The sequence below is a fragment of the Moschus berezovskii genome, chromosome 24 (assembly GCF_049115385.1).
Source record: "Moschus berezovskii isolate FMDL1 chromosome 24, NW_MosBer_1.0, whole genome shotgun sequence".
Taxonomy (NCBI): Eukaryota; Metazoa; Chordata; class Mammalia; order Artiodactyla; family Moschidae; genus Moschus; species Moschus berezovskii.
In genome coordinates, this window is record NC_142483.1 from 2,644,880 (window position 1) to 2,656,879 (window position 12,000).

Sequence of the window (12,000 nt, forward strand, 5' to 3'; positions counted from 1 at the left end):
GACTCTTTTCCAGTGAGTCAACTCGTCGCATGAGGTGGCCAAAGTATTGGAATTTCAGCTTTAGCATCAGTCCTTCCAATGAACACCCAGGATTGATCTCCTCTAGAATGGACTGGTTGGATCTCCTTGCAGTCCAAGGGACTCTCAAGAGCCTTCTCCAGCACCACAGTTCAAAAGCATCAATTCTTCGGCGATCAGCTTTCTTCACAGTCCAACTCTCACATCCATACATGACCACTGGAAAAACCATAGCCTTGACTAGACGGACCTTTGTTGACAAAGTAATGTCTCTGCTTTTTAATATGCTATCTAGGTTGGTCATAACTTTCCTTCCAAGGAGTAAGTGTCTTTTAATTTCATGGCTGCAATCAGCATCCGCAGTGATTTTGGAGCCCAAAAAAATAGTGTCTGACACTGTTTCCACTGTTTTCCCATCTATTTCCCATGAAGTGATGGGACCAGATGCCATGATCTTTGTTTTCCTTGAACACAAACATTGTGAAACCGTGGATCTGACAATGGAGACTGCTGGGTAACCAGCATGGATGTGCTGGACAAAGGAATGATTCACGTCTTGGGAGGGAGGGAACAGGATGGTGCAACATTTCATCATGCTATCAGAACTGTGCGCAATTTAAAACGTAATTTTTTATTTCTGGAATTTTTAAATTTAATATTTTTGGACTGAGATTGACAGTGGTAACTAAAAGCGAAAAGTGAAATTTCAGATAAGGGGGAGTCACTATAATGGTGTCATCATAACGGAGACTCTTCCCTTCTTGGTTCCAAATATCTGACCATATAAATTGGCAGAGTGACTTTATAGGGAAATTCAGAAAATCAAATAAAATGGGAATGTGTACATTCTACAACTGAGTAGTTCTCTCTCTGGAGAGGTATCTGTGCACAAGAAGACTGTACAAAGGTGTCCCCACCAGCATGACCTTCAATAGGTTAGAAATAAGTTAGAAACTATCTAAAGCCATCGAGAGAATAGACGCATAAAATTTTAAAAGGTATATTAAAATTTTAATAAGACATACTTACCTTATGTTGTAAGAATGCCATCAAAAGTCAGAGTGTTAGTCACTCAGTCATGTTCAACTCTTTATGACCCCATGGACTGTAGCCCACCAGGCTGCTCTGTCCATGGGATTTCCCAGGCCAGAATACTGGAGCAGGTTGCCGTATCCTTCCCCAAGGGATCTTCCCGACCCAGGAACTGAACCCAGGTCTCCTGCATTGCAGGCAGATTCTTTGCCACCTGAGCCACCAGAGAAGCCCCGAAGAATGCCGTGTCTTACTCAAAGTGGCCGAGCAGTACACAGACCTCAGAAAGAAGTGAACTACAAACGCTGACTCTGAGACATTGAACGTGTTAGTGTGTCACTGCCAAATGTTTAAAAATTTAGCATTGGTGACAGATGTGTTAACAATAGATTGGAAGGTGTGCAGCCATGTTCACAGCAGCACTATTCACAGAAGCCAAAAGGTGGGGACAACCCAAGTGTCCGTGTGACAACATGGATGAGCCTGGAGGGCGTTGTGCCAAGTGAGATCAGCCAGCCACAGAAAGTCACGCATTATGTGACCCCACTCACGTGAGGTCCCCAGAGGCGTCAAAGCCGCGGTCACAGGCAGTGGGAGGCGCAGGGAGAGGAGCTGGTGTTTAATGGGGACAGGGTTTCAGTTTGGGAAAATGGAACAGTCCTGGAGATGAACAGTCCTGGAGTGATGAGTGGACTTAATGCCACAGACTTGAGGAAGGTTAAAATGACAAACTTTATGTTATGTTTATTTTTCCACAGCTTTTTAAAAAGCAGAGAAATAAGGACTTTGCTGATGGTCTAGTGGTTAAGAGCTTCTTGCCAATCGATCCCTGGTCTGGGAAGATCCCACATACCACGGAGCAACTAAGCATGTGTGCCACAACTCCTGAGCCTGCTCTCCAGAGCCCAGGCCCTGCAAACCACTGAGCCCATGCGCTGCACCTGCCGAAGCCTTTGTGCCTTGAGCCTGTGCTCCACAGCGAGAGAAGCCTCCACAAAGAGCAGCCCCCGCTTGCTGCAGCTAGAGAGAGCCCGTGTGCAGCGATGAAGGCCCAGCACAGCCAAAAAGAAAAACAATTCTAAAGCTACCAGAAAGATGCAGATTGGAAAGAGAGCCTCAGTTATGTTATACCTGAAGGCGCAGAGGACAGGAATGGAGACTAAAGGGATGTCGACCCGATCAGTATCCTGTTAAACAGCTTTTCCCATCAGCCTTGATTTGAAGCTTGGAGTGTTCGTGACAGCCGAGCTCAGGCAGCCATCGTGTGGGACAGAGCAGTGTGGCCCTGAACCTCCACCAGTGTGGTTAAACAGTTGTGCTCAGCCTGTGACTTTTCAGCTTTTTCTCTGGGAAGTCTCAGACAGGGAGGAGAGTAGAATGATCCAAGTGCCAGCTCACAGGTGCCTGACTCTGCTTTCTCCCTGCCCTGTTTCCTGTGCCCGCTGCTCCACTGCTCAGGAGAGCAGAGGAGGGAGTCTGTCGGCTTATCCCACTGTCAGGCGTCTCCCAGAAGCTCTTCAGCCCAGTGGGTCCTGAAAGTTATCGGTGAGACCATCCAGGCACACAGGACTTTTCTTTGGTTCTTCCAGGTGAGTGAGGAACCTTTTATTTTACATGAGATCTATAGTTTCTAATCATTTGTGACACTACGGGTTACTAAAATATTACTAAGTTAAAATGTGTGCAGTCACATAACTTCCTGAGGACTTAAAATTCAGTGTCCTGCAAAGAAGCCTGGCTGGTGCACTTGCCCACGTCACAAAAATAAAACTGACACAAAACACTGGGCAACCGGCACTTCCAAGTCAGCTGATCGTGAGATGCCATTCTCCAGAAACCAGTTATTGTAAAGCTGGTTTGGTGTTGTTAAGTTCTCTTAGCTTTTGCTTTTCTGTATCAACTTTCGATTTCTCTCTCAAATCTGAACAGGAGCCTTGTTGGGTAGAGTGTTCTCGGTTGCAGGTTTTTCCCTTTCGTTGCTTGAAATATATCATGCCACCCCCTTCTATCGGGCTTCCCTGGGGGCTCAGCGGGAAAGAATCTGCCTGCCAAGGCAGGAGATGGGGTTTCAGTCCCTGGGCCAGCAAGATCCCCTGGAGAAGGAAATGGCAACCCACTCCAGAGTTCTTGCCTGGGGAATCCCATGGACAGAGGAGCCTGGCGGCTACAGTCCATGGGGTCACAAAGAGTCGGACACAACTGAGCAAGTCAACAACACTCCCTTCCAGCCTGAGTTCCTGCTGAAACACCATTTGTTAGCCTTATAGGTATTCTCTTGTATGTTCTTCTTCCTTGTTGCTTTTAACATTTTTGTCATTAATTTTTATTAATGGCAATTGATCACTCTGTTTCTTGGAGTGTCTCTCCTTGGGTGCATCCTGCCTGGGGTTATCTGTATTTCCTGGACTTGGGTGACTACTTCCTTTCCCAGTCAGGGAAGTTTCTAGCTGTTACCTGTTTTGAGTATTTTCTCAGGTTCTCTGTCTCCTCCTTCTGGGACCCCTATAATGTGAACACTGGTACATTTAATGTTGCCCCAGAGGGCTCTTACACTGTCCTCACTGCATTTTTCTCTTTCTTTCTGCTCCGTAGCAGTGATTTCCACTATTGTCTTCCAGCTCACTTATCCATTCTGCTGCGTTTATTCTGCTCATTCCTTCTACTGTATTTTTCATTGCAGTTATTGTTCAATCGTTTGTTCTTTCAATCTTCTAGCTCATTGTCAAACGTTTCATGTATCTTCTTAGTCTTATGCTTCTTTTCTGAGACCTTAGATCATCTTTACTATCATTACTCTGAATTCTCTCTCAGGTAGATTGCCTGTCTGCACTTTATTTAGTCTTTCTTCTGGGTTTTATCTATCATCTGACACATATTCCTCTGCCGTTTTATTTGCGGTCTCCATTCTGCAGCCTGCAAGACAGCAGTTCCTCTTGCTTCAGGTGTCTGCCATCTGGTGGGTAAGGCTAGTCAGAGAGGCTTGTGCAGGCTTCCTGGAGGGAGGGACTGGTGCTTGCCCACTGGTGGGTGGGCGGGGTCATGTCGAGGATTGTTTAGAGGTGGCTGAGGGCTCAGGAAGACTCTCAGCAGGCTGTCTGCTGGCGGCTGGGCTGTGCTCCCACTCTGCTGGTTGTCTGGCCTGAGGCAGCCCAGCACTTGAGCCTAAGGGCTGATGGGTGGGGTCAGGTCTCAGTGCCAAAACGGTGATCTCCAGGGCGGCTCACACCAGTGAGTAGCCCCCAGTACCCGTGTCCTTGTGCCTGCCGTGAGCCACACCACCTCCGACCTCCCAGAAGACCCTGCAGGACCAGCACGTAGGTCTGGCCCAGGCTCCTATGAAGTCATTTCCCGCCCCCCCAGGCCCCAGTGTGCACAAGACTCGTGTGTGCCCTTTAAGAGTGGCATTTGTTACCGCCAGTCCTGTGGAGTTCCTGGCGCTAAGTCAAATGCTCTTGGGGGCTCTCCCTCCCAATGCCGGACCCCCAGGCTCTCAGAACGCTGACTCCTGTGGGAGAACCTCTGCGATATATCCTTTTCCAGTTTGCAGGTCATCCACTCAATGGGTGTGATGCTTGATTACATTGTGAATGCATCCCTCCCGACCATCTTGTAGTGGCTTCATTTCCTTTGGACACAGACTATCCTTTTTCGTTGAAGGTTGTTCAGCAGTTATTTGTGATTTTGGTGTTTTCATGAGAGAAGGTGAGCTCAGGTCCTTCTACTTGGCCATTTTGTCCTAGCCCCCGGGATCTGCCTTTCTCCTTACTTTTCTGCTTTTAAGTAAATGCTGACCCCTGGCTGGACTGTATCTTCATGCAGTTGGGGACAAGATGGGTCACCTTCCTGTGTACCTAGGACATGGACCATAGAGGTTCCCTGAATGCATGGGATCTAAGACACGGTCACAGATCAGTGACGTCTTGGTCAAAGTGTTTCCGGAAAAAGTATGTCTGTTAAACGTGCAAGGCTCTGCCTGCGGTTCAAAGAGGTCCCAGGGCTTCTCCAGGTTGTCACGGCTTCTAAACCTGGCCACTCCGTCTTCCGGCCCCAACACCGTTGCCCTGAGCTGGGCCTGCAGGCTGACTCTCTGGTGTCAGAGGCAGCCTCCTGTGCTGTGTCTCCATGTCCCTTGGGCACTGTGGGCTCTGCCTCAGTTCTGACAAATACAACAGAAACGCTGACAGCAATGACCATGTGAGTGCATCTACTCACAGACAAAATCACCTGAGCTTTGTTTGAATGCAACACGGAAAACTTGACTCAAACTCATCTACCGGTGCGTTCAGAGAATTTCAATTGAGTTTTTCACAATTCCTATTTCCTTGTATCAGAAATATTTTTAATTAGCAAAAACAGAGGACACTCTCACCATCAGGTAAAAACCTCATTTTCCTTTTAATAGACACTGTTTCCTCTCTTGCCTCCCACTCTGGTGATGATTAGGTCCCCACCTCTCAGGAGGACTGCGTCTGAACAGGCTGAGGCAGAACCAGTGTGAACACGGTCCCAGAGCAGCGCTTTCGGAATAAGAACATCAAAAATCAGCCTTTCTTTTCACTTACAGGGATTCACTCAGAGGGTCCAAAGCTCTGCTTTCTAACCACAGAAAACCTGGAGCTCAAGGCAAACCTGGAAACCAGAAGGAACCAGAAATGAAGCGCAGCGCCTCCTCAAACACTCGAGGTCCGATCGCCTCACCTCTGCTACAAGGAATGGCCCCACCCCAGCATTTGTAAGGGAAAGCGTTTCGTTTCTATTTCACTTTCCAACTGGGTATAAAATCTACTAAAAGGAACACAAAGAATCAGAACAAATCAGCTCACTCACAAGAGTCCCTCCCAGATAAGTGATTTCTGGCTGCTGAGATGATTCAGCACGTTATTTCCAAGTGGCAAAATTCAGGACAATCTGAGAACTCAAAAGTGGCAGCTACATTCACAGACAGGTTCATGTGAGACACACACACACACACGCCATTTTTCAGTGTATACACGGCAAGGGGTCAAGACCCCGATCAGCACAATAACTTATTTTGTACATTACAGCGCACAGAACAACGAAGGGAAAAGACACTTTCTTGGAGAGGTTCGTCTGGGCTCTGAAGGCGGCTGGAGCCCAGTGCCCTGGCCATCATTAGCTTGACGCCGCCTCCTCTTTGGTTGCGCTGGCCTCAGAGGCAGCTGCTTCCTGTACGGGATCTGCTGGCTCCTCCTCCTCCTCTTCCTGGGGGTAGAGGTCTGGGTACTTCTGCATGCACTCCTGCATGGCCCGGAACTGGTCCACACAGTCCGACCCCTTGACATCCTCCTTGCTGTAGTGGAAGCAGGAAAAGGCCGCCTTGAACTGTTCCCCGCACGGGCCACTGGCCATCCCCCCAAGGCATGGGCAGTTCCAGTTGATGTCTCCGTTTGGCAGGATCAGTCCTGGGACGGGAAGATGGGCAAGGAAGTGAGACAGGTATCAGAAAAAGCAAACCCAAGCCTGGGCCTCACAGGAATAATGGTAAGACGAACTGCTGCCTGGCCGGCATTGGCTGGTGGCCCTGCTTCTCCCTCGGGATGGGGTTTAAACTCCCGGCACAAACCTACCAAGCGTTCTCGGCTCACACAAGTCACTGTGAGCAACTTTCTCCAGGTGCAGCTCTGCCCGTGTGCTAAGCCGCCTCCAGTGCTGTGGCCGTGCCTGTGCTCAGGACTACATGGGGGAAGCCATTTAGTCCAGAGGCTTGAAGGAGGAGTCCTGGTCTCCCCGTTCCACACGGATGGTTAGGAACCCCACGCCCTCCCTTCAAGCCCCTGCTGCTCCTCGGCTGCTCTCAGCTCAGCACAGCATGAGGACTGGAAAAAGCAACGCTGGACGGTGTCCAGGGGGCACTGGGCATGTCAGAGCATTGAGGCTTCTCCATTTGGTCAAAGTGGAAAACTGTTCAAAACTCAAAAGCAACTCCTAGGTTTGGCCTGATGGCCAGGTCAGCGCACGGCCCCTCCCACCTGAGGGAGACACACTCGTGTCCTGGGAGCAGTGCTGGCTGAGGTGGGCACCCAGCCGTGGCCAGGAACATCGGACTGCCACCCCCTGACCCCAGTCCCCATGCTCACCATGCTCCTCGTACGGATCATTGGGGTCGTCGGCCACCAGCTCTGCATTGCTTGGAGTCTCGTGGTCTTCTTTGGTCACAAATATAATCCGATCCTTCCCTAGAGTTTGGAGAACAGAGGGAGCCACGTTTCACCAGCAGCTGTGACTCAGCCTGAACCCAAGCAGCCACGGAAGCCTCATGTGAGCCTGTCCCATCTGAAACCTTGATGTGCTCCCCCTGGCGACCCGCGGGATAGTCTAGCGGCACCAGGGCACCGTGTGCCTGTGGCTGGAGTGGGAGGAGGGAGACGGTGCCTCTCGGTGCCACTGTGCATCCTCGGGTGGGAGACGAGATGCCCGACCCCTCAAGTGCAGCTGCCCTCAGCCCCCAAGTCTGATGACGTCTGACAGGCCGGTTCTGCCCTGCTCAGAACTCCACGGCTCCACAGCTTTGTTCCTTCCTGTGGCCTGCGAGCACCTTGTCCAGGCCCTGAGGGACAGATGACACCGTCTGAAGCTCAGAGAGACGCGCGCGTGAGGACAGTGTCGGGGACAGAGGCAGGTGCGGGGGCGGCACACCCTCCCCTCACCGTCTCCCAGGCGGGCGACAGCGACGACAGCTGACACTCCGCGCACACGGCCACCGCCCGCTCCAGAACACCCGGGGTTTCTGCTCCAGCACCCCACACTTGACCTCAGAGAAGGCCTGGGGCAGGACTGGGGCCAGGCAGCCAGGGCACGCTGAAGAACCGAAAGACCTCGGTGATTCCGGCCAGAGCTCAGAACACTCGAAAGCAGTCCACAGAAGTGCTGTGCTAAGCAGAACGCATCAGCTGACATGACTGCTCAGCTCCGCTTTGAGAGTTTCGTTTACAAAGATCTCAGCCAGGCCCAGCCCAGTGCAGAGGCTGGTGTTCGGCCCAGAGCCGAGGGGTCCAAGCCTGGGCAGCGGCTTATCGTTGTATCCCCAGTCCTGGTACCCGATGGTTATGCTGGCTGAAGAGACCAGTTAACGGTCAGGGCGCAACCCCATCTGCTGTAAGGGCACAAGCGCGGCCCTGCGCAGGAGAGGTACGGCCAGCTCGGGGGTTCTGGCTCCTGGAGCTGTCAGTACCCGAGGCTCAGGACTGGGGTTAAAATCGGCGCTCAAGCACACAACAGCTGTGTGCTCTCAGGCACCTCCCAGCTCAGCCCACTTCCCTCCCTGGTTCGGGAAGGGTCAAGAGACGCCGGGAAAACAAGGAGGTGAAGTGAGTTTCTACTTGCACCTGAAATTCCGCTCGAAACACAGGAACTTTTTCAGCGGCATCAAATGACAAACATCTCTGGGAAAAGGACGGGGCTGGAGATGTCGGTAAGGACTGGAAGTGGGGAATGGGCGGAGCAGTGCTCCTGCCTGAAAGGCTGAAGAAAGGTGCCCGCAGAGCCCCCAGAGGGGCAGTCCCCACCCAGAGCCTGGCAGCGCTGGGAGTCAGGGCCCCGGGGGCTCTGCAGGCCGGAGCTCAGGGGTGGCCGAGGACGGCGGGGAGGCCGGAGCGGCGAGACACGCCGACAGCCCGGATCTGCAGCTGCACTCTGTGCAGTCACGCTGACTCCTGTCCTCTCCCGCCTCCCTCAGCTGCCCGGCAGGCTCTGCCTTCAAGTCCACCCAGAAAGACCCGCATCCCTCACCTGTAGGACGCCACCACCCCCCCGCCCCGCTCCCTCCATTCAGCATCTCCTTGCTTCTACTCAGACGCTGAGCACATGCCTACCTCGGGGACCTGCCAGGCCGTTCTGTTGTCCAGGAGCGTATTCAGATACCTCACAGCCACCTCTCCCTGACTTCAGACCTCCTGCTCAGATGGCATCTTCCTTCATCTCTCCCCACTGCCCTTAACCCGCCTTTTCTCACCCACGATTACATATCTGTTTACCACCATCTCCCCGACTGAAACGCCAGCTCCTCAGGGGCAAGGACGTGTCTGCTCCATTCACTGCAGGACCTCAGAGCCTAGTACGGCGCCCGAGACACAGCGAGCAATCAGTATTTGTTGGAAAAGTGAATGAGGAAACAAACTCTGAATTCAGACATGAAGATCCCAGGCCCAGCTGGGCATGGAGGATAGATGGCTATCACCATGAAGTAGGTTACAGAGAAAAAAATGAAACCTTGCTTGGGTGGCCTCATTTGCCCTAGAACACATCAACTCTTGGGACATCCAACCTGCCCCTCCACTGCCTCCACCATGCCACAGGGCAGACTACCCACCTGTGCCAACTGCCTCTGCCGTGTGATCAGGGCTGGCACATCAGAGGAGCTCAGTAACTGTTTGCTGACAGAACAGGAAAGAGCAGGACCAGCATTAGAAAAGGAGGAACAAAGACGGGAGCAGTGTGGCCCTGGGCCAGGGAGCCAGCCTGAGTCCATGCTGCCTAACACCCTGAATGACCAGCTACGGCCTTTGACCCCAAGGCTGGGGGGCCGGCCCCTGAAGTCAAGTGCATGGGCAAGTGATTCCCTCAGAAGAGCGGGCAGCCATGTGTACCGGTCACTGGGTAACGCTGCGGGGGATGTGGCCCATCTAAAGCTCTCAGCCTGCTACAGCGCAGACAAGCCGAAAGAGGACAAAAATACACCAGGGAACTTCAGAGAGTTTAGGCTGGGGAAGACCTCACTGAATCTTAAAGGATGAGGACGCAGCCATGAGAAGAGCTGGCGGGGGGATGCACCAGGCAAAGGGAATAGCCAGAGGCCAGCCTGGCTGCCCAGTGACAGGTGCGTAGGGACCAGCAGGAGCCAGGTCAGGCCTTGCTCACATAAGCCTTAATCAGGAAGGAGCTGGGATCAGTTCTCTAAGTCCCATGGGAAGCATAAAGAATCCGTGGGTGGAAAAATAAGAAGTTCGGGACTGTGGGGACGGTGGCATGGATAAAAACTAGGCAAGGCCTAAAGTGAGTGCTTTTAATTCTTATCCCCAAAGAAGAAAGAGATCTTTGATCCAGGAAAAGATATGGGTCTGAACACTTACCTCTGCTTCCCAGATAACATGTTACTCCTAGAAACCCACAAGAATGAGGATTATAGCCTCATTATACCCAAAAGGCTAAAAAAACATCTGCTACATAAAGGAGTAAATTAGATTCAGAACGATGAAATCAAAAACAAGAGACCTACTCTCTAACAAACTGGTGAGGGCAGAGGACTTCTGCTCATGGCAGAGTTCAATATCAATCAATGGAAACTACTTCTCAGAGACATCACTGAGTATTATGGCTTTGTGACCCAGGGAAGGAGGGCTCCAGAGGCAGAATGGGATATTGAAATTGTTGTTTGGTCGCTCAGTTGTGTCCAACTCTTTGCAACTCCATGGACTGTTGCTCTGTCCATGGGATTTTCCAGGCAAGAGTACTGGAGTGGGTTGCCATTTATTAGAATTCCATGGACGGTATAGCCCATGGGGTCCCAAAGAGTCGGACAGGACTGAGCGATTTTCACTTTCCTCCTCCAGGGGATCTTCCCCACCCAGGGATCGAACTCCAGTCTCCTGGATTGGCATCTAAGCCACCAGGGGAGGCCACTGGTAAAAGCCTTAGCATTTTAAATTGAGCTGTAAGCTGAAGCTTGACACGCTTCTCCTAACTGAAGCATGACCTTGGGCAGGTCACCTCCATCTCTGGGCTCAGGATTTCCTGAAATAACTGAGGGAGCTGGAGTAGTCACTAGAGAACTTCCAGGGAGTTCCACTTCTCTCTGGAACTTCAGTCTCAGATTTCCACCCTCCCCCTCACCTGGCATGGAGAAGTTACTTCATGAATATCTGCGGAATGAGTGAAGACTAACTTCTTATTTTACAAGACTGGACAACTGGGCCTGGAGGGTTTGGGTGTCAGCTCAGGGACAGTTCGTGGTTGCGCGGGGCCACGGCCTGGAGACGTCCTAGGTCAGAGACCGCAGGCGGGGGCCAACTTTTGTTTTTTTTCTGCGGGATGTCTTCCCAGCGGGGGGCTCCCTGGAGTCCACTGGGCACCATACCGGGAGGCTCTGGAATCGGACCGCGGGGCTCCAACCCCAGCTCCGCGAGCAGCCGGCCGCGCGGCTCACCTCTGGGGTCTTGGTTTACTCTTGGGTTAAGAGCAGGGCCTGACTTAGTAACGTCGCTGCGAGACAGGCCACTCAAGGCTCCTGGAGCAGGGCCTGACCGCCGGCGGCGCGCCCACCGAGAGGCGACCTTCCGGGACAGTTAGGGGCGGTGCAAACGCGAGCACGTGGTGGGCGGCGAGCGGCGTAGCAGCACGGGGAGCAGTCAGCACGTTTCCCGTTACCAGCCTCAGGCAGCGCGCTCGCGCCGCCCTAACCCCCGCGCCAAGTCCACGAGTGCCCCCACGTGCTGCTCCCCGCGAGGCCCGGCTTCGAGTCTCTCGGCGACCCGGGGCGGCCTTGCTCCTCCGCGGGCCTCGGTTTTCCCATCCGAGAAGTGGGGCGGCGACCCCGCCGCCAGCCCGCGCCCTCCTCCCGGGACCCCGTGCCCCGCGGCCTCAGCGAGGGGGCCGCACGGACCGCGGGGCGCCTGCACCCCTCGGACGCGGCTCCACGCCGCCCGCCCTCCTACCTTCCTGCCGGCAGTAGGCCATGATGCGGCGATCGCGGCGGCGGCCTCACGCCCTGACCTCTCCGCGGCGGGGCGGGCGGCTCGGAGGCCCGCACGGACCCGCCCCCAGGCCTGCCCGCCGCGCGCCTGCCTCGGCGCGGCCCGCTCGGCGCTCTCAGCCGGGAACTGCATTTCCCGGCAGGCTGCGCGCCTCGCGGCCACGCCCCACGCAGTAGGAACTACACTTCCCAGAATGGCTTGCAGTGCGCGGGCTCGTCGGTGGGGCGTCGGTGGGCTGCGA

At 53.4% G+C, this 12,000-nt stretch overlaps 1 protein-coding gene across 1 annotated transcript; it reads right to left on the reverse strand.

Annotated features, from left to right (window-relative positions):
- Positions 1 to 5,420: 5,420 nt before the first annotated feature.
- CHCHD4 (coiled-coil-helix-coiled-coil-helix domain containing 4) lies at positions 5,421 to 11,886 on the reverse strand. Its single transcript, XM_055413488.2, has 3 exons — positions 11,721 to 11,886; positions 7,149 to 7,247; positions 5,421 to 6,473 (listed from the first exon to the last, which is right to left on the reverse strand). The coding sequence occupies exons 1-3, from the start codon at positions 11,740 to 11,742 to the stop codon at positions 6,184 to 6,186; spliced, it is 411 nt and encodes a 136-aa protein (XP_055269463.1). The 5' UTR covers positions 11,743 to 11,886; the 3' UTR covers positions 5,421 to 6,183.
- Positions 11,887 to 12,000: the final 114 nt, after the last annotated feature.

What these genes read in the sequence shown, in the direction of transcription:
- CHCHD4 (XM_055413488.2), bottom strand. Translation starts at nt 11,742, where the DNA reads ATGGCCTACTGCCGGCAGGAAG. An exon ending in GGCCTACTGCCGGCAGGAAG is followed by an intron (nt 7,248 to 11,720) that starts GTAGGAGGGCGG and finishes TCCAAACTCTAG; the next exon opens with GGAAGGATCGGATTATATTT. An exon ending in TGATCCGTACGAGGAGCATG is followed by an intron (nt 6,474 to 7,148) that starts GTGAGCATGGGG and finishes TTCCCGTCCCAG; the next exon opens with GACTGATCCTGCCAAACGGA.